Source organism: Medicago truncatula, chromosome 7 (genome assembly GCF_003473485.1).
Source record: "Medicago truncatula cultivar Jemalong A17 chromosome 7, MtrunA17r5.0-ANR, whole genome shotgun sequence".
Classification (NCBI taxonomy): domain Eukaryota; kingdom Viridiplantae; phylum Streptophyta; class Magnoliopsida; order Fabales; family Fabaceae; genus Medicago; species Medicago truncatula.
The window spans coordinates 20,677,751-20,702,911 of NC_053048.1; the positions used below are offsets into that span (position 1 = coordinate 20,677,751).

General features: G+C 31.9%; 2 protein-coding genes and 1 pseudogene across 2 annotated transcripts; 1 reads left to right on the forward strand and 2 right to left on the reverse strand.

Moving 5' to 3' along the window:
* Nucleotides 1-4,872: 4,872 nt before the first annotated feature.
* On the reverse strand, nucleotides 4,873-8,081 carry LOC25480756 (tRNA-splicing endonuclease subunit Sen2-1-like; annotated as a pseudogene).
* Nucleotides 8,082-12,813: 4,732 nt separating this feature from the next.
* On the forward strand, nucleotides 12,814-14,619 carry LOC25480757 (ras-related protein RABA4d). Its single transcript, XM_013586768.1, has 2 exons — nucleotides 12,814-13,040; nucleotides 14,178-14,619. Exons 1-2 carry the CDS (start codon nucleotides 12,814-12,816, stop codon nucleotides 14,617-14,619), a joined length of 669 nt encoding a protein of 222 aa, XP_013442222.1.
* Nucleotides 14,620-15,302: 683 nt separating this feature from the next.
* Nucleotides 15,303-15,626, reverse strand: LOC25480758 (SPX domain-containing protein 1). The gene has a single exon (XM_024774391.2). It carries the CDS (start codon nucleotides 15,624-15,626, stop codon nucleotides 15,303-15,305), a length of 324 nt encoding a protein of 107 aa, XP_024630159.2.
* Between the last annotated feature and the right edge of the window lie 9,535 nt (nucleotides 15,627-25,161).

A 25,161-nucleotide genomic window follows, 5' to 3' on the forward strand; every position in this document is an offset into this window, starting at 1 on the left:
CCACATAAATCACCAACATCATATATAATAATATATATATATACTCCACACAATAAAATAATTAAATAAATAACTAGGGCGTTACAAAACTTGTGTGTTCCATTTTGATCTCAATAAGTGAAGGATAATTCCTAACGAGTGCAAACATGGTTGAGTATGTGAGCATGCTACATTCACTAAGATTTATAGACACCAAATCGCCAAGAAACAAAGACAACTCTGCAACATCATGATCATTCATAAACATGGCATTTTGAAGATCCAAATGTTGTTTGGATAACAAAGAGTAGATTCCAGCATAATTATAGCCGGTGCAATGTTGTATACATTGTTGACACTCTTGTCACTAAATGTTGTATACAATGTTGTATAGTTTGTTCATAAAAAGATTGGTATGATTAATGAGTTGTACAATATGCTTATATGAACTTATTGTTATATGTATTTGCTATATGTTTGCCATCTAACAGCACAATTAACTAAGAAATAGGTTTAATTGATCATATAAATAAGAATTGGGTTAAATATGTTTTTAGTCTCTGTAAATATGTCAACTTTTCGCTTTAGCCCCTCTAAAATTTTTCCTTCAACTTTTAGTTCCTATAAAATTTTCAATCTTCACTTTTGGTCCCTCTTTTAAAGTAAACTCATATGTAGAATTCATATTTTTTAATACAATTTTCCATAAAAATTCAAAATATTATAAGAATCACTCCAAAAAAATTTTGAATTTTTTAACAAAACATGAATTTAATATGAATTTTTATATTTTTTACGGTTAAAAATTCATATTTAAATTGTGTTTTGTTAAAAAAAGTCTATTTTTTTTTTTTTTGAATATTTTACACATTTCTACACAATTGCATTAAAGAATACAAAAATTAAATTCATACCTAGATACAAAGAATCAAAGGACATAAAGACTTAAGAACTCAGCCAGAGTTCAGAAAGTTAAAAAAAGTTCAGAAGGTTGTTCATGATGAACATCAAGAACCAAGCCCAGAAATTCATGAACCAAATGAAGAACATGCAAGGTTCACGTGACTTAAATAAAAGCGCAGAAAAGTACATAACTAAGATCAATCAGTGAATAAAGACATTTATTTGATTCAAGTCAAAAAGGGCATCTTCAATGTTCATTCAAGACTATGAACATTTGAAGTACAAAACATTAGGAATATTCCATCAAGAATATCATCCTAGATGTTTTATAAAAGCCATGAGAGGCATTGAGATTATTTGCTGAGGGATAATATGTCAGTTTATCCTACCTGAATTGCTTATATGGTGAAACCATATACAATGAAGTGTTAGAGCTAGCTAGAGGTGAAGTAGACAGTAGCTTGATGTTGTTAGGTCTAGGGGTTTATGTGGAAAATTATTGCAATATTTTGTTGGATACATGACGCTGCAATCACATTTATTTATCATATCAATCATTCTTAAAAGATCATCCACAACCGAGCACCTGACATTGGGTGCTTAAGTGAGTCCCCTATATCCACATCACCAATTTTACGGTAATACTTAATAAGCATACAACGGTAAAATGCCTACAAATAATATGATAAAATATAAGTCATCGAAATACCCATGCTTCCGGATCTGCAACGTTGGTGCCCAAATCATTGATTGAATTTGTAATTTACCGATGTCGATCTTCCAATAGAAATTAAACGAACACCGCGACAAGACGCGAAACCAAACGACGCACAAGATGACTAATAACCTGAGGCCGCATTCAGACGACGAAATCACAAAAACACAAAAGGAAAAACTTGATATATGTGCAAACCACTTATTTAAATTGAAAGAAAAGAGGAAAAAAGATGTAGATGAGTGATTTTAGGTAAAAAAAGACCTAAAAACACATCTCCTCAATGAATGAAGAAGAAAGAAAGTTTTGAAAGAAGTTGGAGTTTCTCTCACTAACCACTAATCACTTGACTACTTACATTTCATTTTATCTTTATCACTTTATTCTTATTATATCCCTATTTATTACATAGCACTCTATTTATCTCTCAAGATGTATACACAATGTAGTGTTCACAAAATATTTTTCTTAACGAAGGGATTTAGGAAATTACAATATTTTAGTAAATTTATATATATTCAATGTCTTCTATTATATATTTAACATGTTTGCTGTTAATTAGTTAATACATGTGCTAAATATGCTGTTTATTTGAATAAATTTTCAGCAGCAATGGTGTGAGTATATTTCTTGTGGCAAATGGTGTGAGCATATGTAGATATACTCACACACATATTTCTCCTATTATTTAGTCATATATATTGTGCACCATAATTACATTCAACTGCGTTAGAAAAAAATTACATTATTTTTAAGAGCTTAGCTCACTTGGTAAATAATAACACATAATATATGCAGAGGTTGAGGTTCGAATCGCAGACACCCCACTTATTTACTTTTACGGTGAATTTCTTTAGTTGTTGAACTACTAGGAAAAAAAATTACTTTCAGCCTCAACATACTATACCACATATACATTTTTAAAATATGGGACTTAATCTCAACGTACTATACCAGATATAAAATTTTAAAAGGGTTAATAGACTTTTATCCCCCTGTCATATGGGTGACTTTTGGTTTACCCCCCTAGGAAAAAAACTTGGAGATTCCCCCTTGCCATTAGAAGATTCTTTGATTTTCAACCCTGAGGCAATCTGACTGGATTAATGAGCTGATGTGGCATGCTGACTGTGCGATGATGAGTGAAGTGGCCTGACACGTCATAATTTTTAAATCTTTTATTTTTAAAAGTATGTTAAAAATCTGAAACCCCAAAATACCCCTAATGATAAATTAAAAAAATCAATTCTTTTTCTTCTTTCTTTTCTTCTCCAGCGATCCATCCTTTTCTCTCTTCTTCCCCCATTGTTCTCATTCTCTTCTCTAGATCCCATCCTTATTTCTTCTTCCTTCCAACTTTTTATTGACAAAAATTATTTTCTATTTTTGTTTATTCCATTCAAATTTCTTTTAATAAAAAAAAAAAACTCATCCTTCTCTTCTTTCTTCTCTCCACCGTACCCTTCTTTTCCTCTTCCTCTTCTCTTCATCCTTTTCTTCTTCTTCAACAACTTCCTTCATCTTCTTATTCCTTCTTCAATTCAACCCAAAATCTTTGTTCTTTTCTTTTCTCTTCATCTTTTTAATCTCATAAATTTAATCCAAACCCAAAAATTTGTTCAATATGGAAGAAAAAAAAATTAAACTTTTCTAGATCGGCTGTGTTGTTGTTGTTATGCTTAAAGTTCCGCAAAATTGGGTGTGAAATTAAAAATGAGGATGAGGGTTTTTCAAAAGTTTTGTGTTGTTGTGTTTCTGGGTTAAGTTTTGGCAGCAAAGGTTTGTGTTTGTTGATGATAGGTTTATTTGTTGATGATTAGGAGGTTGTTGTTGTTGTTGATAGATTTGTTTGTTGATGATTTGGGGTTGTTCTGATAGGTTTGTGTTTGTTGAAGATGTGTTGAATGAGTTTGTTAAAGAATTGTTTGTTGAGGATGATTGTTAAATACTCCCTCCGTCCCAAATTGTATGTCGCTTTGAAAAAAAAAATTGTTCTAAATTATATGTCGCTTTACAATACCAATGAAATATTAATGTTACTTTTCCTATTATATCCTTAACTATTAATTACTCTCTCTTCTTTCAATTATATCATTTATCTTTTCCATACCATTTATTAAGGATAATTTTGTATAACAACTGATAATTTCTCTTCCCCACACAATATTAATTACATTTCTTAATACGTGTGAAATGGCCAAAACGTCATACAATTTAGGATGGAGGGAGTAATGTTGAAAAGGTGAAAGTGGGTTGAATGTTCATGATGATGAATGTGAGTTGAAGGTTGTGTTGTTGTGCTGGGTTCTGTCGCTGGAGAAGAAGAAGAGAAAATTAATTTGGATTTTAATTTAACATTAAGGGTACTTTAGGTATTTCATTTCTTCAACATTATTTTTGTTAAAAAAATTATTATGTGTGCCACGTGGAATTTAAAAAAAAAAAATCAAAACTAAAAAAAATAACACATCAGCGTGCCAAATCATCATATTAATCCAATCAGATGGCTTGGGGGTGTAAACCAAATAATCTTCTAATGGCAAGAGGGAATCTCCAAAAAAAATTTCATAGGGGGTAAACCAAAAGACCCCCAAATGGCAAGGGGATAAAAGCCTATTAACCCTTTTTAAAATATGGAATTTAATGATTTCGACGAATAAAAGAACGATTGTGCTATAACGACACAGTGAAAAACTCAAGTATCAATTCATAACTTATTCAAAACAACACTTTTACAATACCAACTTCTTTTCTCTAGATCGAATTAATATCACATAACATAATAAAAAATTCATATCTCTAGATCGAATTAAAGCTCTAATATAAAATGTTGAGAAAAACAACATATATAGAGAAATTAAGAAACAAAACACACGGTTTAACATGAAAAATTCAAAACAAGGTAAATTTCAAAATCTAATTGGTCAATTTTTAGTGGAACCTTCCCTCTTAACTACATTATTTTTATCTATAAGATTGGAATTCAAGATATTGTTTAAGGGGTCATACTTTTATTTTGCACCTATTAATTTAAATTTACATAAGATGAATCTCATTGTTTTTTTTAACAAATTATTATTGCTAGTTATTTTTGTTGAGCGTGAAAATTGAACTCTTGACTTTCATTTTCACTCTACTCTTCTCTATTTGTGATTGATGCATATGAAATTCATCATTTATGACAATCCTTAAACGTGCTTCAAATTCTATAGTTTTGCACACAATATATAATGAAAAGGTACTTTTTAAAGTATATAAACTGTTCTAAGATTAACTTACTCTTCAATAATCTCTTATTTCAGTATTCAATTATGACATTGACAACACAAAGCACAGCATCTTCAAAGTGAATGTACACTTTTTAAAGACTGCACTTTTCCACCAAAAAATGAAGCACTTTCTACAGGAAAGGATATCATTCAACTAAAAACTGAAGGAAGAAAGTGGTATGTTTGTGGCGTAGCTGATCATTGTTCTGCTCATCAAATAAAGTTTGTCATCACTGTTCTAGCAGAAGGCGCATCTGCTCCTTCCACTCCTCCATCTTCTAATGCTCACTCTATTGTATCATCTATGTTTGGAGTCGTCATGGTAGCCATAGTGGCCATGGCAACCATTTTTGCTTAAGAGACATCGTCACTTCTCGATCTTTGTTATGTTATTCAAATAAGAGATTGCATTGGCAACCATGGATCATTACATCCCATTGGTCTTGCACAAACACCTTGTCCTTAAGGTGGTAATTAAAAGTTCACATTACTCATTCTACACAAGTTCAATTCCACACCATTTAGACTCGGATAATTAACATACTTTACCATAACAGATGACTCCATTGGAGCATGAACCGAAAATCAATACAAAAAAAAAAATCCAAAGTACCTTCCTAAATACAACAGTGTTGCAAGTGTTAAAAAGAATTTTGCAGAGCACATGGGGAGAGTGCCAGTCTACAATGCCACAAACAGCACAGTGAGAAAGCTTGTTGTACATTATTCTGACCAGAACAAAATTACATAAAACAGATGTACTTACAACAGAATGCAAACTATTGAAATTTGAAATTGAGAATGCAATTTAGTCATTGAGCAACTAGTACGATTGAGAACAAAAGGTACATATTGAAGCTATAGAATTGCAATGCTATGAATTATTTAGTTTATTTCTTTTTGAACTGCTATGAATTATTATTTTATTGATTAGCTACATATTGATTTTAAATTAACAATGGATATATTTTTACAGAAAATTAACTAAGGATTATTTAGCCACCTACAGAGACAGCAAATTGGCTATTAATATCATGATCTGCCTAAGCCACATATCTGGTTATTCCCTAGACAAATCCATTTCAATCAGGCTTCATTGTGAATAACTTATGAAGTATGAAAGCCACAAACAATGCATGCAAAGATTTAAACAAAAATAAAAAGGGATTCCACTAACCACTAATCTAAGGGTTTAAACTAAAAGCAAACAAAAATAAAAGAACACTTGGTATAATATCCAAGACTGACCTTCAAATTTAATTATGGGCGAGTTTAGTATTTTCTGCTGTGTTTATGCAGAAAGGGAATAACAATAATAATATTAAGATCATGGCATGTCTATATGGATCTTTAACGCCATTGCTCTGGACTCCATCTGGAGATTGTGCGTTCTTCGATGGTATAATTTGTCAAACATAACAGAGACTTATCACAGTCACCATTTTTGTTAACGTACAAAACTAGTAAGGTTTTTGCAACACTTCCAAGAAGTTGAGTTGTGCAAAGAACATCAGATCATACTCTCAATCTTCCATTTAATTCACCATCATTGTCATGTGATAGAACAAGTACACCATACTCAGAATGCACCCAAGCCGGATGATGGCGATAAACAATAAAGTCTACACCATACTGAGACCTTGACCTCACTACCCAGTTTTTCATTCGAAGGTGAGAATAAGCCTTGTAGAAATAAGGGAATGTTTCTTTCTTGGACTTGAAGCAACACCACAACTCTTCATCATTTAAGGGACCAGTATCAGCACCGTCATTAATCTTGAGGCATTTCAATGAATAACTTAGATAGAATGCTTCCTCCACGGTTAATTGAAACCAATACATATCCTTGTCAACTATCCTCACAGGTCGACCAAAGCACGCTTTATCAAGCAAGTCAAGTTGTTCTGCTTGCACTGCTAAGTGTACACAGTTATCAGAGAGAAATCCACAAGTATTTGATTGAACTAAAGAAGACTGAAGTTGTGATATAATCTTTGACATGGGTTCTTTAAGTGCTTCAGCTTCTGCTTCCTTTTTTGATTTTGCATCTTTTCCCTTCCATCTTGGTGCCATTTGACCTTATAAAAAAAGTCAAACAATGTTCAATTCCAAGTCCACCTTGATTTAGTAAAGCTCAATCAATGTAGTCACAGGCTACTAAAATGATCCAAATTAATCAAGACACAAAGGCCTCATAAGAATTACGGATTAGGATCCTCTCGCGTTGAAAAAAACTTGAGAAAATAATGTGCAAAATCTATATACCCTTAATATATAAAAGGAGATAATTTCCAAAATTTGAAAGAAACAAAACGGAGAAAAGTTGGTTGATGGTTGACACTGAAACTGAAGAAACCATAAGAGCGAAACAATTGAATTTAATCATAAACATATAGACAAAAATGAGAAAATTAATGATTTAACTAAAATGTCTCTAATCAGGTCAAATTATGAAGAGTATAGTCAGTGATGATTCTTGACTAAGTTTTATACATTCTTTCAGAACTTTTATCAAACACTTTACTTGCAAAGGCTGAAATACTTCTAATATAAATAGATGGATTTTGAGCGAGAATGTGAGAGATGGATGTTGTTGAGCTGAAAGCGTCGCCAATGATAGTTCTATCTCCGCCGCCGCTAAGCAAAGTAGCCCCCTTTTTTCCTCTACCTTCTTTCCCTTTCCCGCTCTCCCCAGGCACAAATTTTTTGTCAAATAATTAAATAATACTAAATTTAATAAGAATCTGCACGAAGGATCTATTTTCGATATTTCTAAGTCAATGACGTTGTTACTCTCATTACCACAAGCTCGGTCTCCAGGCATAACTAGAAAGAAAAAAGAAAAAAAAAATCATCCTTATTCAATTATACAACAAAACAATATACTAGATTGCTACTAATAGGCAAAATATACAACAAAACAATATACAACAAAATTCATCCTAATCATAATAAGCAAAATGAATAAGAGAAACTTAAACACGATTTCAATTAAAAAGGGAAAGGTGAGATGAGAGCAGGGGGCAGAAACTGGCCTTAAACAGAGATGGTGGTGGTGCTGATCTGAGAGAGGAGAGCGACGGCGGTTGGTCTTGGTTGGTGGACAGTGGTGGGTTGTCGTTGGTGGTGGCCGGTGGGTGGTGCACTGATGCTTCTGCAGTTGATGTATCGTGTTTGGGAAAAACAACAGAAGGAAACGCGCGTGTGCTGTTTATGCAGTTGTATCAAAAACAATTTTTTTGTAATTGGGCCTGGACTAGTGTAGCACTTGCCATAGTGGGCCTAGTCCAGGTCCGCCCCCTGGAATTCTGCTCTTTACCCAAACGTTTCTGCTCATTTCTAAAGTAAATGTGTAAAATACCCTTACGCATGTTAACTCACGCTAGTGTAAATGGTACGTAAGTTAACACACGCAACGTGACTTAAGTCAGCTACTGTTAACATTGGCGTGAGTTAACTCACACTGGTTTCTGTGCGCCCAGCAACTACTGCCTTGTTCCCTCTTTAGCAAAACTAATTCATTCATTCAACCAAAACTCATAATTTAGAACACATGCATTCATTCATTCATAATTTAGAAACACAATATTACCGAAAATAACGTAAATGTCATAAATAAGTGCAACCGCACAAATGTAAATATAGTACAACCAAAATGTTGCGAAAATGCTACAAATATCCAAAAAGTCATAAAAACAAGTCCTAAATCAAGACACTACTGCTCCTCTTTTGGACTCCTAGACCTCCTCCTCGGAACGGCTGCTGCTTAAACACGCTCTTTAATCAGTACGGAGGCCCTCCAAAATGCCGAAGAAGAGTGGATTTGAAACCACCTTCGGAATCTGCATCGCATGTTCCACCCTGCCTCGCATGCTGGTAATGACCTGCAATGGATCGGGATGATGTCTGGCCCACTCCTGGTCAACAAGAATATCCTGGTAGACAGGTCTCGGCATGACAATGTCAGACTCTTGAGCAGTGTTGACGAGAAGAGGATGTGATACATGATAGAACCACCTAACATACCTATCTGAATGCTTCCAAGGCTCGTCGTCTTGGACCTAGCCACCCCTATGCTGCTGGGGAACGACATGCAGAGCAAACTCCAAGAAGGCAGTAGCCACATCTAGTGGGGAAGAGGCATAATCGTAGTAGGTGGTCGGGGAACGATCTGAACATAACCGTACTGCCTCAGAACCCGCTCGGGCAAGTGACACACCATCTTTTGATTGCCGGCCAAGATCCATCCAGAGTACCAGCACACGTCCTAAAAAGGTGTCACGTCTCGTCGGTGCTCGTACGACCTCTAGGTGAGATGACAATGCTCCATCGAATCCAACAAGCCTCTGAAGTGATCAGCATGTCTAAACCTCCTCTGAGGTTTCCATCTACCCACATACGGGTTCTCCCGTTCGTAATCTTGATATCTCGACCTTCGAACCACATGTCTGAAGTAAGCTATAACCCATCCCTGCAAACACAAGGAGATAAATCTATATCAGCACATGAATGTCATACAAGAAACTATACATTTACGTTTAATTTAAAAAAATTCGACAACAACACACGTGTCATCTTTAACAATACAACAACAACACTATAATGTCGACAATGTCATTTGAATCCATAAACAACCACATTTCAGTCAAATTAACTATAATCAACATTAACAAACATAATTTTAACTAATTACATCATTAACGATCCAAAAAAACAAAAAAATATCATTGAGACATTTTACCGAACACGTAGTGTGCAATTTTCAAACAACTATGTAATCTAACAATTTCTAAACCCTAAACTACCACATTGTACCCTAACCAACATCTAAACAACAATTCCTAAGTTAATTCGTCACTAACAATCATCAAAACTAACATGCAAGCTAAATTTAAAAAAAAAAAAAAAACTAAAAATGTGCAATTTCTACACAAATTGGAAGTGTTGCAAAAACCTTACTAGTTTTGTACGTTAACAAAAATGGTGACAGTGATAAGTCTCTGTTATGTTTGACAAATCATAACAACAGTTAAATGAGATTCTCTAGGATCTGATTGGAATCTTGCACACAAGCATACACTGAATAAAATATTTGGCCTAGATGTAGTGAGGTATAACAAAGAACCAATCATACCTCTATACAGCTTCTGGTCTACTGTTGATCCAGTATCTTCTTTGCTTAAGGTGCAGGTTAGATGCATTGGAGTGTTCATCACTTTACAATCTTCCAGTTTGAACTTCTTCATAAACTCCTTAGTATACTTTGTTTGATGAACATATACTCCATCTTTGCTTTGATTGATTTGAATTCCAAGGAAGAACTTCAATTCTCCCATCATGCTCATTTCAAATTCATCCTGCATTAACTTAAAAAATTCCTTGCAAAGAGATGCATAAGTAGAACCAAATATTATATCATCAACATATATCTGCACAACAAGAATGTCTTTCTCAAGAGTTCTCCTGAAGAGTGTTGTGTCAACCTGACCTCTTTTAAAATCATTTTTGATCAAGAAATTACTTAGTCTATCATACCAAGCTCTAGGAGCTTGTTTCAAGCCATATAGTGATTTCTTAAGTTTGTAAACATGGTCAGGATGCTTAAGATCCTCAAAACCAGGAGGTTGCTTGACAAACACTTCTTCTTCAATGACTCAATTAAGAAATGCACTCTTGACATCCATTTGATATAATATTATGCCATGATTTACAGCATAGGATAGAAGTAATCTGATTGCTTCCAATCATGTAACTGGAGCAAATGTTTCAGTATAATCAATGCCTTCTTGTTGACTATAACCTTGTGCAACAAGTCTTGCTTTGTTTCAGACTACTTCACCTTGTTCATTCAACTTGTTTCTGAATACCCATTTTGTTCCAATAATGTTCTTATGCTGAGGTTTGGGTACCAGATCCCACACATTATTTCTTTGAAACTGATTGAGCTCTTCTTGCATAGCTAGTATCCATCCATCATCGGAAAGTTCTTCATCAACTGTGGCAGGTTCAATCACTGATAACAGTCCAATCATAGACTCTTCTTGTCTGAAGTATGATCTTGTTCTTCTAGGACTTTCTTTGTTTCCAATGATTTGATCCTCAGGATGTGAAGACTTGTACTTGAATGTGTTCTTGGATTGATTAGCTTGCTGAGAGCCATCTTGAGCTTCATCAGAAGCAACTTCATTTTGTGCTTCTGAAGTTGGTTCAACTTCATTTTTAAAGCTATCTGAGCCCCATATCAACTCTTATGAAAACCCTCCAATTTTACATTTAAATAAGCATTAATTAAGGCGATTCTACGGTGCAGTCAGTAAATTGACTTTTTTGGAAAAATATGCCAGCTAGTGTCATGTTAGTGTACCACTCTAAGACTAAATTTTATCTTATTACAAATCAGTCCTCATACAAAATAATAATTACTTATAATTTATTAACTTATTTTGTTTAAAATTAAATCATTTATTACTTATGCCCAAATTAAATCATTTTTAATCATCCCCTTTCTACAGTACCTCCATCTTCATCTGCAGAAGGGGATTTCTCTAACCTAAATTATTCATTTCGTTCGTGTTCTTTTTCTCTTCCTATTCATATGTAGATGAAACAAATGGTTGTGAAGATCGGGTTCGAAACCAAAGGACGAAAGTGATTAAAGGTATGATGTGCATAAACGTGCTTATTGGTGTTGGAGCAGATGAAACGTTCTTATTGGTGTTGGAGAAGATGAATTTTCGAGTGAAAGGGATGAACATATTCGAACTGATGAAGATGATAAGATTTTGGAGTGAAATAATGAAAAAAAAAAAAAAAAAAGATGATAAGATTTTGGAGTGAAAGATACTAATGAAGTTGAACATATTCATACAGATGAAGATGAAAGGGATTCAAAGTTTGTGTTTTATCCAATTTTGATTTACGATTACAAAATAAAATAATAATAAAAATATTTAATTTTGATTTAATCAGGAACACAATTGCAATAAGTAAATATATAATGACACATCTTATGGACAAATATGCAATACACCAAACAATTAATGATTGACCAAAAGGTTAACTTCACCAGAAAAGTCATTCTCATAACTTCATCATAGAATTTTCCATTAATTAATTGGCTAATAGAAATAATAATTATTGTGGAGACGAATCTTTGTAAATATTATTACTTGACCAAACTTTTGGTACATTTGCGGAAAAAGTTCATCACTTGCTCGACACTTCTAAAATTATTGATGTGCTCTAATTAACGAATTCACAATATAGCTATTACTCCCTCCGTTCCATTATAAGTGAGCAATTGGCTCATTTCACACGTATTAAGAAAAAACGTATAAATGAAAGAGAGTGAATAATGGTTTTGAGTGTCTTTGTCAAGTATTAGTGCATTCTTCTTTATTATAAATGTAAAGTAGAATATATTGAATTAAGAATGGTGAAAGTAGTATTAATTAGAGTTATAATCGTAAAAAATATAATTAATATTATATTTAAAAGTGCAATAAGTTAATTTTTTGAAACAATATTTTTTTTGCAAATAACTCGTTTATTATAGGACGGAGAGAGTCAAGAATATCTTTCAACAAACATAGTGTGTCATGTGTAACAAACTTGGATATCTTAATCATTTGATTCAAATATCTTTGATTATGTCATATGTAAGTAAAAATACTTGTCCTAGTCTCCACATATATACACATTAATGATACCTTGGTTTATTAAACAAAATACTTGATAAATGTAATAATTATTTACAATTATTCCGTGGAACGCAAGGAAAAACGTTTCATTTTTGTTCTCCACTTTCATCCCCATCTAACATCATACCCAGATCACCCATTTTCAATTTTCAATCAATCAACAAATCAATCATCAATGATTATACATAGATTAATTAATTAATTAACCTTCTCAATGCATATTGAATTGGGTTAGAGGATTGTGACAATGTCTAATTTGTACGGTGATTATAACACAAAGATCGATTATGTATTCAAGGTTGTATTGATTGGTGATTCTGCAGTTGGAAAAACTCAATTACTCGGTCGTTTTGCAAGGAACGAATTTAAAGTTGATTCTAAAGCCACAATTGGTGTTGAATTTCAAACAAAAACTTTGATTATTGATAATAAAACCGTTAAAGCTCAGATATGGGATACGGCAGGTCAAGAAAGGTATGAATCTTACCAATATAATTATTATTTGTCATTTTGTTTGAGTTTTTATTTGTGATTTTTTGGTAAACGAAAAGTATTCTCTGTGCGCAACTAATTGAGATCTATTTAAAGGGTTGATCTCTCTCATCAAATGTTTTTCCCTATGCACCCTTGAACCAAAATGGCGATCATGTATATGATGGGAAATGTTATTTGAACATCAATTTGTAACAATATCAAAAAATCTTAATTTTTTAAATGGTTAATGCGGTATACACATGTGGTTAATGAAGTTTTAGGTTTGGTTAATAGATATATCAGGTTTTACAACTTGTTAGTTATTTATTTTACTTCATTAACCATGAATTTGAACATGATTAACCTTGATTTTCAGATGTTCAATTCTACATCAAGTTGGAACACCTGACGTTGTGGTTAATAATCTTCGAATTTGTGGTTATTAAAGTTCAGGATGTTGTTTTTCTGTTTGACAAAGTTCAATTGGTTGTTAGTGAGGTATCTATTCTTAATATAGTCATTAACCATTCATTAAAATGCGTTAACCATGCACATGAACTGCGTTAATCATTTAAAAAGTTGTTGAATTCAGTTATCCCGAATAGTAGCACGAATGTCAGGAAATATTAACTAAACCTTTTCCGCGATAGCTTTGCATTTGTATGGTTGTGTTCCTGAACAGATTAATACGATTGATTTCATGATCAAGTAACCAAGATTTGCATTAAGGAATAAGGAATCAAAATGACTACATCTTGATAACTCTTCTATGCCGTTTTGGTTTTACCGACTTTTTTTCTTTTCTTGATGCCTTGTAATGTAAGTAACCCTTGTTATCTGGCTTGTTTAGTTTGGCTTGGATATAGAGTCGATTAGTTCCTAGAAACGGATTCCCTGCAGTCAAATAGTGACCACGCCAAGATCTCAACTATCCAATTCCGATCAGTGGTTTACAGTAGGGAATCCAAGCCCTTAGTTCCATGTCTTTGAGTTGTTAACATGCATAGGTGGATCCTACCTGACTGTTTTTTATTGCCTTCCAACTTTATATAATCTCTTTAGCATTAGACTTATTGCATTTGAAGCATTAATTTGCTACTTTGGTCTCTGAAAGTTGCCCCTTATTCTAACCTATAGGTACAGGGCAGTTACTAGTGCATACTATCGAGGTGCAGTTGGGGCAATGTTAGTTTACGACATGACAAAACGTCAATCATTCGATCACATGGCCAGATGGTTAGAAGAATTGAGAAGTCATGCCGATAAAAACATCGTGATCATGTTAATTGGAAACAAATGCGATCTTTCTTATCTTAGAGCAGTTCCAATGGAAGACGCAGAAGAGTTTGCGCAAAGAGAGAACCTCTTCTTTATGGAAACATCAGCGCTTGAAGCCACCAATGTCGAAACTTGTTTTTTAACGATTTTAACCGAGATATACCGAATAAATGCAAAGAAACCACTTAGTTCCAATGGTGATGATCAAAATGGGACTTCAACACTTCTTAAGGGAAGTAGGATAATTGTTCCTAATGAAATAGATGGTGGTGGAAAGAAGGGTTGTTGTTTTGCCTCTTAGGTTTTTGTATAATTTGATTCTTCTTGTGAAGCATATTGCTCACTCAAGTTTTGCATAGTGTTATGGGAGTTTGTAGAGAGGGTAATTATTTTTTTACTGTGATTTTCCCATTAGGCATTAGTGCATTAGCCACATTGAGGCTATGCATTTAACTATGTTAATATAATGTGCCCCTTCATCGTTATTAGGATGAAAATGAGCTAAGCTTTTCATAGTAATGCTACTTCTTTTGTTTCTTGTTTGAGTTAGGTTTGTCAATAGATTTGTCAGTTGAAAAATCCAGGAGAGCTTATTATCTTGCTGTAGCAATTACTATTACTAGCATGCAGAAGCCGATGTTTGTCGCTTTTCTCGATAAAAATACTTGACGCTACAAAATTTTATACGATTATTTGAAAAACTACATCTATTTGATCGAGTAGAGAAAGACAGAATTGTAATTAAAAGATTTTAAACGAAGAGTAAAATTGGCTATTAGCACGAGTCTAGTCACAAGCATTACCTCATCTTATTTATAAACACTCATTATGAAAGAAAACAAGAACAAAATATATATTAAGTCTTGAGGAGAGTTGCGGATCATCACATTACGCTAAGAACATTAACCATGCAACTCGAAAATGAAGAATCTTCTATGCAGAATTGAACTACATCATCACACCGAGTGTGTTTAAGATTAAACCTCACTCGTTTTGCATAGAAGTCGTACCCTCTTTGACGATCATCATATTCTCTTGTTTTTTAAGCAAAGCTTCAACTATTCTTTCCAACGATCCTTTTCCATCAAATACAGCTTTTGCATTTACTCTTTCGGCTGCTTCACCAGCTTGATATGCCTCATCTATTATATTTTCGCATTCTCTAACAAGTTCTGAAATCAGATCTGTGCTTAAAAAGGGATGCTCGAGGATTTTCTGAAGGAATGGCAGGCGCCTAAGCCCGCCTGTCTTTCGATCATATTTCTTCAGAATTTTCACCAACCCTTCAAAATTAAGAACCTCACACATAAGCAATGTTATTATTCATAAATAATATATAGCATGAGAAATATTCCAATGATTGTTGTTGTTTTTTTTTTTTTTTTTGTGGTGGCTGGGGTTTGAACCCCAGACCTTGCATATATTATACATTGTCCTTACCAATTGAGTTAAGCTCACGAGGACTGTTTATGAGATTTTTAAACTTGAGGATGAGTTTTTGGATAATTTTTTATAATTAAGCTTATGACGAAAGAAGAAACGGTACCTGTGTAATTGATGTTACAGTAGTTTATTAAAAGTACCATTTCACCATGTAAATCAACAATATATTTTGTTAAAGTATTCATCATCTCCATATAATCAGTTTCTGATGAATGACTTCCATTTGTTCCCCTTAAACTGATTGCTCTCTTGATATTCTGCTCTAACTCCTGCACTAACAAAACTCTTTTTTTGTAAACATGGAAATAATTTTTCGCTAAGGGTTTGTTTGGATGGAGGGTTTAGGAGGGAAAAGGAGGGGAGGGTTTACTTTTCATTTTTAAATTATGAACACTATGAAATGTTTTATAAAACGTTAACATATTAACATGATAAACAATCATATAATACTTCAATCACACTTAATTTATTTTAGACAAACATGTTATATAGTCCGTGAGTTAAAAACGAAAAGTAAACCCTCCCCTTCCAAACTCTCAATTCAAACACACCCTAAGAGAATTTAGATGCGGGACGAATACAGTCATACCCTTACCTTTTTTGGTCAAGTAGTATAGTTGATAGAATTAACCTTTTAAGGTGGTAAGTGGGTGTCTGAGTTCAAATCTCAGCCACCGTATATTATAATGCATTATCCTTATCAACTAAGTAATGCTCATGGGACATGCCTTTAAATATAATAAAGATCCTTTTGAAAAAATTTCTTGTCCCTTCACATAAAAATAATTTTTTTTTTAATACAACATAAAAATACTTTGATGATAACATAAACTTATTCTCTCTCTTAAATGATAAATTTGTAAAAATTAACTTAATTTTCGTAATTTCATCAACCAGTCATATATTTAGGGAAGTGGTTATATTTAACCTTATATCGGATAATGAATTCCTCCTCTTTTTCAATGAAAAAATCATTGAACTTGTCAATTTCATTGTTCAACAAACAAATAAACTCTGCCTCCTCACTTCCATCATCATGTATCAATCGTATAAGCCTCTTCAATTCTTTGTATGACAAGAACTTGTCCCTCCATCCTGGCTGCTTCTCCTTAATATCATCAATATATATCTTTGCAAACTTCATATTCTTCTTCTCTAAGATTAATTCAACTTTGAAAATGGGAACTATTTAAGAAACTAAGAAAGAAGAAATGATAAGGATAAATAGTTTTGATGGGTGAAGATTAAGAATGTAGATAAGGATGCTTTTTATTGGGCAAGTTTTGATAGAATATAAAGGAGCATATGCTTAGTTTGATGAAATTGAGGTTGAATAAAGATTAAAAAACTAACAATAATTTGTCATGGCCGATCAATTCAAAGGTAAAATAGTTTGATTGATGAAAATAAAAAATTTTAACTAGGAAGATTTTTGTTGGCCTTCATATGATAAATTAAATATTGAAGGGTATATGCTTATTTTGTTAGTAATGATGTAGATGTTGAGATAGTAGGGATGCATGATTAAATATGTGTCTTGTTAACTAGTGTCACGAGGTACTCTTTAAGCATTTTTAATAAATAAATTATTCTTTAAATAAATTAAAAACTTTAATTTTCAATGTAATAAATGTACAAAATTTCATAAAATCTTACTACTTTTGATGTTTAAAGAGTATCTGGGAGCACTCGTTGACATTTTCCATTAAACAACACTCTCTCGGTGATATATCGCTTTACAATACCTTATGAGTTAACATTACTAGTATATATAGTGACCCGTGCCAAGCACGGGAAATAAAACACTTTTTTTATCAAATGTATAGATTTTATACTATGTTATCTTAAAGTTATAAGTGTTGTTATAATTTTAATTTGATATGAAAAAAATATCATCTTAATTTTGTATATATTTTGAAATATTTAAACATTGCACATAACGATTAAAGTATTTGGATTTATTATACTTATACTAATTATTTGTAGTATAAGATGTATTCATTGTTAAACTTAGCATATGTAATATTTTTGCAAAAATACGCCGACGTACTGTATATTATTATTTATTGACATAATGTATATTAATCATAAAAACTAAAAAATTTGTATTTTTTTTTATATAATAGTGAGTGTCAAATTTGTCTGTGAATGCAAACATTAAATTTTTTTACGGGTGTGTATAAATATAGTTTGGGCTACAGAAACGCCGATTGTTATTTATTTTTATTTTTTACAAAACCTATGGTCTAATGTAAATATTGTATTTTAGCGTAACAACGATGTAAAAAAAAAGTTCCGCGTATTGTTATACCTGAAAAGTGCATCAATTAAAAGTCAAAGGCAGGAGGATCTGCTTATATAGAAATTACATGTCCTGTAATGACCAGTACGCCTTACAAAGAAATTAAAAAAAAAAAAAAAAACAACTTTCAATCAATACGCAACTTTAGTTTTCTAAATTATAGCAACAACAATTCTAAAACATAACCAATGATCATACTTTTTAAAAAACTTCACGATACACAACATATGTGGTCTCCTTGCAAACATTATTATCTTCATCCAAGATGAGCAGCTTCAAACCTTTTCTAGAAGTAACTCGAGAGACAGCGACATAGAGTTGCCCATGCGTGAACTCGAGCTTAGGAAGATAAACTCCCACTCGAGATAAAGATTGACCCTGACTTTTATTTATTGTCATTGCAAAACAAAGCGTCAATGGAAATTGTCTGCACATGAATTTGAAGGGTAGTCCTGGATCACTCGGAATAAGATTCATCCTAGGAATGAATATCTTGGCACCTACCTTTTTTCCAGTAATTACGGTAGCAGCTATCGTACTCTTCCCTAGATGTGTAGCTGTCAGCCTCGTACCATTACACAGTCCATTGGCCTGATCGATGTTTCTCATCAGCATAACTGGACATCCCACCTTTAGTTTCAACCGGTGATTTGGAATTCCAGAGCTCTTAATACCATTAAGGAATTCCGTTGTGAACCACTCGCTTTGCACATCAGAATTTTCACTCGATCGACAAACAGAATCAGAGCTTAAATACTCTTTCTCTTCACCTGGAATCAGTGACATCATATATTCGTTAACATGCTCAACTGAATCAAGCGTTGGTGCGAGTATTCCCCTTTTTTGGAAAAATAGCGGGTCACCAAGGTTATCATTCAAATCAAGATACACAAAGTCTATAAGTGACATCAACATATTTGTTGTGTCCGATATGAGCAAATCTTCAGAAATTTCTACCTTCATTTCATCATTCTCATCCGAAGCGTTGTTGCCGTCTCCAATTCAAAGTATCCCCTTGCCAAATTAGCAATTTCTTTCTGCTCTGCAGGTATCAAAGATGCACCCAATCTCATATTAACAGTAAGCCTCAACACATTAAAATAAGCCCATATCTTTGATGAATTGATTGATGCATCAACAATATCCTGCCTCGTTCCTTTTCGGACAACAGACAATATCTGCCTGAAATTACCACCTAAAACTATTGTCATTCCACCAAATGATTTAAACTCGTTTAGGGGATCATTCTTGGACATGATATCACGCATTGATCGGTCAACTGCCTCAAAACACCATCAGTGCATCATTGGAGCCTCATCCCAAATTATCAACTTTGCAGCACGCACCAGGTCTGCCCTAGGACTATCCTTTTCCATCGTAAGCGATGATGCCTCATAATCTCAATAGGGACTGTCAGTGTCGAGTGTGCGGTTCTTCCTCCTGGTAATAGAAGAGTCATTATACCGCTAGATGCAGCATTCAGTACAATTAACCCCTTCGATCTAACTACAGCCGACAATGTTTTCATATAAAGGTTTTTCCAATACCACTGTAACCATATAAGAAAAAGAAACCATCGTTGTCAGAACCAACAGACTCCATGATCTTTTCATGCACATATCTTTGTTCATCAATCAGCATCAGTAACATATTAGCATGTGTCATTTCCAGTTCATCTTTGTTGTAATTTAGCTCATCAACGATAAGCTTGTTTTTGAAAGTTGGCATGTCTGCTGTGTTTGGCTGGGTATAGATTTGAAGTCAGTAAGCGACTGTCTGTTTTCCTGAAGCAGCATTTCAATTTCAATCAAACAAAGGTTCTTCAAGTCATCGTCACCGATACGCAGATCTGTATATTAAATGTAAAGTCACGAAATTAATATTAACACCTTTGCATGCATTTGTGTGCACGTTGAAGAGAAAGAAAAAATATTAGCTTTATATTTAAACTTATCAGCCTAAAAAATGTAGAAAATGTTGAATGGTATCGTAGAGTTAGTAACTCTTAGTTTTTTCTTTACTATATCCTAAAAAAGGTACCTTTTAACTACTTAAATTACTCTAATCAGCCTTTACTATATCCTAAAAAACACACCCCTCGAAAACAACCCTGTCATCAAGGTTGGAATGTGCTAAATTTCTTAATGTGTAATAGTCTTCATATGTATCACCCTTATCCCTATTTTTTATTAGTGAAGTACTATTTTGATTCTCACTTTAATTTGAACTCTTTGGTTCCACCAAGATTTTTTACTCCTAGCTAGGTCCAAAACCTATTAATTCTTCTAGTGTCTCTTTTGCTACTTTTCTAATCTCATATGTCATCTTGTTCCACATATCATTTTCACTTCTACGTAGCTTCACACAACCTTTTTTTAAAATCTTTTGCAGGAAAACACTTTGGTTTTGATCCTTTAAATGCCACCACTTGATCCTTGTTTCCCAATCATGGCCTCTCATCTCCTCTCTTATCTTAACCCTTACATCCATAACCAATACTATATGTTGGATGGTCAAACTCTCTCCATGTAAAACTTTAAATTCAAACAAATATTTCTATCATAATTCCTAATAAGAAATAAATCTATTTGAGAACATGAAATCCCACTCTTGTATGTAATAAATTTCCTTTTTATTTTCCTAAAGTAAGATTAAAAGACAACAAAAAAATCTAGGATGAATTTACCCAATGCATTTATCTCCCCAAGGCTATACCCTCATTCAAGCCTTTAAAACTTATCAAGCACTCCTTACATGCCCATTTAGATCCCCTCCTAGAAAAACATTTTCTCCTTGTGGTATATCTTGAATTTAGCCTTTCAAAATTTAATTTTCGATATTCTTCCAAACCTACCTAAGATGGGTAAACACTCATAACATTAAAGATGTCTTATTTCCTTTAAAAAAAATAAAAAATAAAGATGTCTTATTAAACTAAAAATTTGTGGGATACAATCAAATCTCACATTCTCTTTACATCCACAATATCCTTTTTCAATTCATTATCCACAATAATGCCTACATCATTTCTCGATCTAACTTTTCCAGTTTATCAATGCTTATATCTTGAACTATCTAATTCTTTCGCCTTTTCACCTACCAACATAGTTTTTTGCTGGCACATAAAATTAATCTTCATTTTAGTCATAGCGTCAACTATTTCCATATATGTGATCTCAAAAAAAAAAAAACTATTTCCATATATGTTAAAATAAGAGTACCTTTATTCCATGTTCTAAAACGGATCATACTCTCATTAACTAACTTCTTTACCCACACTCGTTCACAAAGATGTGGAGACCGTTGCTTATTTTTTACTACATTCAGGCAGCGATGTATCCATCCTTGATCATTTAACATTGTATTTGAGCTATAAAATACGTTTCTTCTACGCATTGACCCAGTTTCACACTATTATATACTTGGTCCATGTCATAGAGATTTAAAGTGTTTCAATTAAATTCAAGTGTTCAAATTTTAATTAGTAGAATCTAGTCCAAGTCTTGAAATTTTTATAATATAGAATGTCATTTAATTATATATATTTTTAAGATTTGTTTAAAAAAAAGTTACGTGTAATTATTTATTGATCAAACCTAATGAAACTTGATTGCATCGGGTAATAGATTATAATGAAAACCGACTCATCCCGTGAACACCTGTAGGCGTGGATGCTGAAGCATGTTTGCTTAATTTCTTTTTAAATAGGTATCATCATCCATAATTAACTTTTTTTTTATACCCATGACGATCACAAACTTATGTTTGCTTAAATTTAATTTTTTTATTGAATGATTTTTCTTACAAACGACGAAGGAATTAAATGATTGTATTTCCTATGTTAGTGGTCATTTACTATTGATTGATTTTAATTCCCTCATCAATGAAACTCTCTTCATTTCATTAAAAAACAATGCCATATTGAAAGTGCTCATCCCACTTTTACTTAAAAAAAAAGTTATTTTTTAGGACAAAAAACAGGTATATTTTTATTTTATTTTTCAGGAGAAGGAGATGGTTTGCATGGTATAATATGAGTTAGACTACTCGTTGTACTCTCTTTTATTATGTATTAATTTCCTTATTAAAAATCAAACATTTAAATATTCAATTGTCATTCTTTATCTTTTGATAATTTTTTTTTTAATTCTGATTAATGCACATTAGGATTATAGAAATCAATACTTTTTTAATGATTTCAATAAAAAAAACTATAATAAAAACAATAAAAATCAAAATTACTGTAAAAAAAAAAAAAAACTATAATAATCATTTATAAGTATAGTAGAAATTTCCACAACTAATTAGTTACCTTATTTTTAACTTTCATTTAAAATTTAAGGTTGACCATAATTTTTTCCGTGGAATTTTAAATTACCAACCACTTAATATCAAATAAGTTATTTGTCCCAAATTTTTTATTTCATACTTTGATTGATTCTCTTATTTCCGATAACTTGCTTGGTTTGATAATACTTCATCCGTTTCATAATACATTTCACAATTTTACAATATGCATTATTCACATAACTTATTTTGACCACATTTTTTAACTCATATATAAATACAAATGTTAGCATGTAAGATGTTGTTTGATTTGTCTCAATGAATATTTTCAAATAGGATTATTAAAGTATGTGTTTATTTTTGAAAAAAGAAAATAGGATTTTTTTTTATGCTTATTTAAAGATTATTGACCATAAAAAAGGATAAATATTAGAATTAATGCATTATATCTTGCACATTAATACATATACAATTCTACAAATGTACTTGTTGGATCCAATTAAGCACCCAAACTTAGGAGCTCCGTTGTTGACCGTCTTAGTCTATATTTTGACATCACAATGTTAGGTTTGTTTGAAGTCTAATTCGAAATGTTTTTGAGACAAAATATCATATGATCCAAATATAAAATCAAACACGATTAACTTTGACTTGGATGAATCTTTTAAAGAAAAAAAAATCCAATCAAATATAATGCTATATAATTTGGATCAATATTTACATATCCAAAATAAAGTAAAAGAAAACTCTTTTAATGTTAATAATATAAAGGAACAATAGATTAATAGGTTTGATAAAAAAAATAGATTAAACTAATAAGCATTATTAAAAAAAAATGAAAACCCTTTTCATTTCATTTTATCACAAGTTGATAAAATTTGACACACACACACTCATAAGAGTAAGATGAAGTATCAAAAAAAAAATTAAAATTAGCAAATAATAAATTTGTAAAAGTTTAGTCTAGTGGTAAAAAGATATATCTTAGATATTAAAGATATATTAGCAAATTAAATCAACTTGTAATAAAATGAAATTAACCGCTTTTCCAAAAAAGGTTAATATAATTATTTTAAAAATGTCTTTAGGTTTAAATTTTTTAAAAAAGATCAAAGTATTTTTATTCATAAATATTTCATTTTTTTTATAAAAAAGTTAGTAAACAAATTAATCAATTTATTCATAAAAAACTAAATACATTATACATAACAATTATTATTAAAATTTGTCATTAAGGATAATCTTCTCATTAAAGCTAATTATTATTTGAAATCTTATAATAAAATGACTTATTTGAAGACATCATTATTCATTAAGGAAAATATTATCATAAAAATTAATGTTTATTCAAAATATTACAATTTGATGACTTGTTTAGGAAGTTTGTATCGCGTTAATATTTTTTTTTGTTACAAAGGGAAATATCGCATTAATATATTTTATTAAATAATTATATTTTTATTATTACTTTGTTACCTTTAATTATTTGATTGGTTGTATATAACTTTTTTTAAAGAAATATTGGTTGTATATAACTATTAATTATCATGTGAGAGTTCACCTTAGAATTTCTTACGGGAAAAGTGTTACCGAGGGTGTCGATAAAAACTCATGAAAAAATAATCTAAATTCATGCACATGTATTAATATACTTGTATTATTCATGTACATGTGATATACTATAAATTAATAATTACAAATCATGAAGAAAAAGGGGCATTCAGGACACGCAGCACTAAAATTTCCAATATAATAAATACAATCTTCAGTTTCTTTGTCATTCTTGTATTTGAAAAAAAAAAACAATTAAAGAAATAGTGCACTATTTCTTAATACACTAAATTCAAACGCCTCATTATCAATGTCTTTTGCAATGCTCCATCATATGACTCTTCTTCCTCATATACGACTTTTTGTGTGTCACAATTTCTAATCACTTTGTCTCCCTATCTAAACTATAAAACAATAAAAGATATAAAAAATAAAAGCTTTATGTAATCTAAATTAAAAATGAAAATGAAAATATATGTTAATGAGAATGAGAGATTAACATTTTTCAATCACATATAAACCAAAGTCTAAAAACAAAAACAATGAAAATTGAAATGATTATTCAAATAGGAGTTGTAACGCCCACTTTCGTTTAATCGTTTATTTAATCGAGTTTAGGTGATTATATTATATTTATATAATATATGTATGATTTTGATATGTTTTGATGATTTGTGGTGATTTGATTGATGACGTGTTAAGTTATGAGTTTTAGAGGATTTGATAAGATTAGAGAATTTATTTTATTGTTAAATAAAATAAAGATTTGAAAAATATTTAGTTGAGGGCTGTTTTGATATTTTAGATAGTTTTGGGGGAGAAAGTGAGATAAGATAAGTTATTAGAAAGAGATATAAATAGGAGAGGACCTAATATTTTAGAAACTCATTGTACGTGAAAACTTTTGGAAAAAGGGAGAAAAGCTTAAGGAGAAGCTAGAGACCAAGAGTGCTGCGATTTTCTTCATTCAAGGTAAGGGTGAGACTAATAATTCAATAGCATTGATTGTTGTAATTCTGATGATTAATTGACAAAGTTAGGATTGATTTAGAGAAGTTTTGGAATTAGGTCAAAACCCTAAAAATTGATGATCAAACGGTAAAACTTGTTTAGATTGATGTAAGAACCGTCCTTTAACCTTAGAACATGTTTAGGATGGATTATGGAATCAAAATTAGGCTTTGAACCATGTTGTGTGATGGATTTTTGAGAAAAACCCTAGTCTGCCCGTGCTTCTGTTCATCGCTCGCCACGGCGAGT

Bases quoted from the DNA above. Each gene is read 5' to 3' on its own strand.
- LOC25480757 (XM_013586768.1), top strand. From the start codon at position 12,814: ATGTCTAATTTGTACGGTGATTATAACACAAAGATCGATTATGTATTC. The intron at 13,041-14,177 runs GTATGAATCTTA...TCTAACCTATAG, and splicing joins GATACGGCAGGTCAAGAAAG to GTACAGGGCAGTTACTAGTG.
- LOC25480758 (XM_024774391.2), bottom strand. From the start codon at position 15,626: ATGTGTGAGGTTCTTAATTTTGAAGGGTTGGTGAAAATTCTGAAGAAA.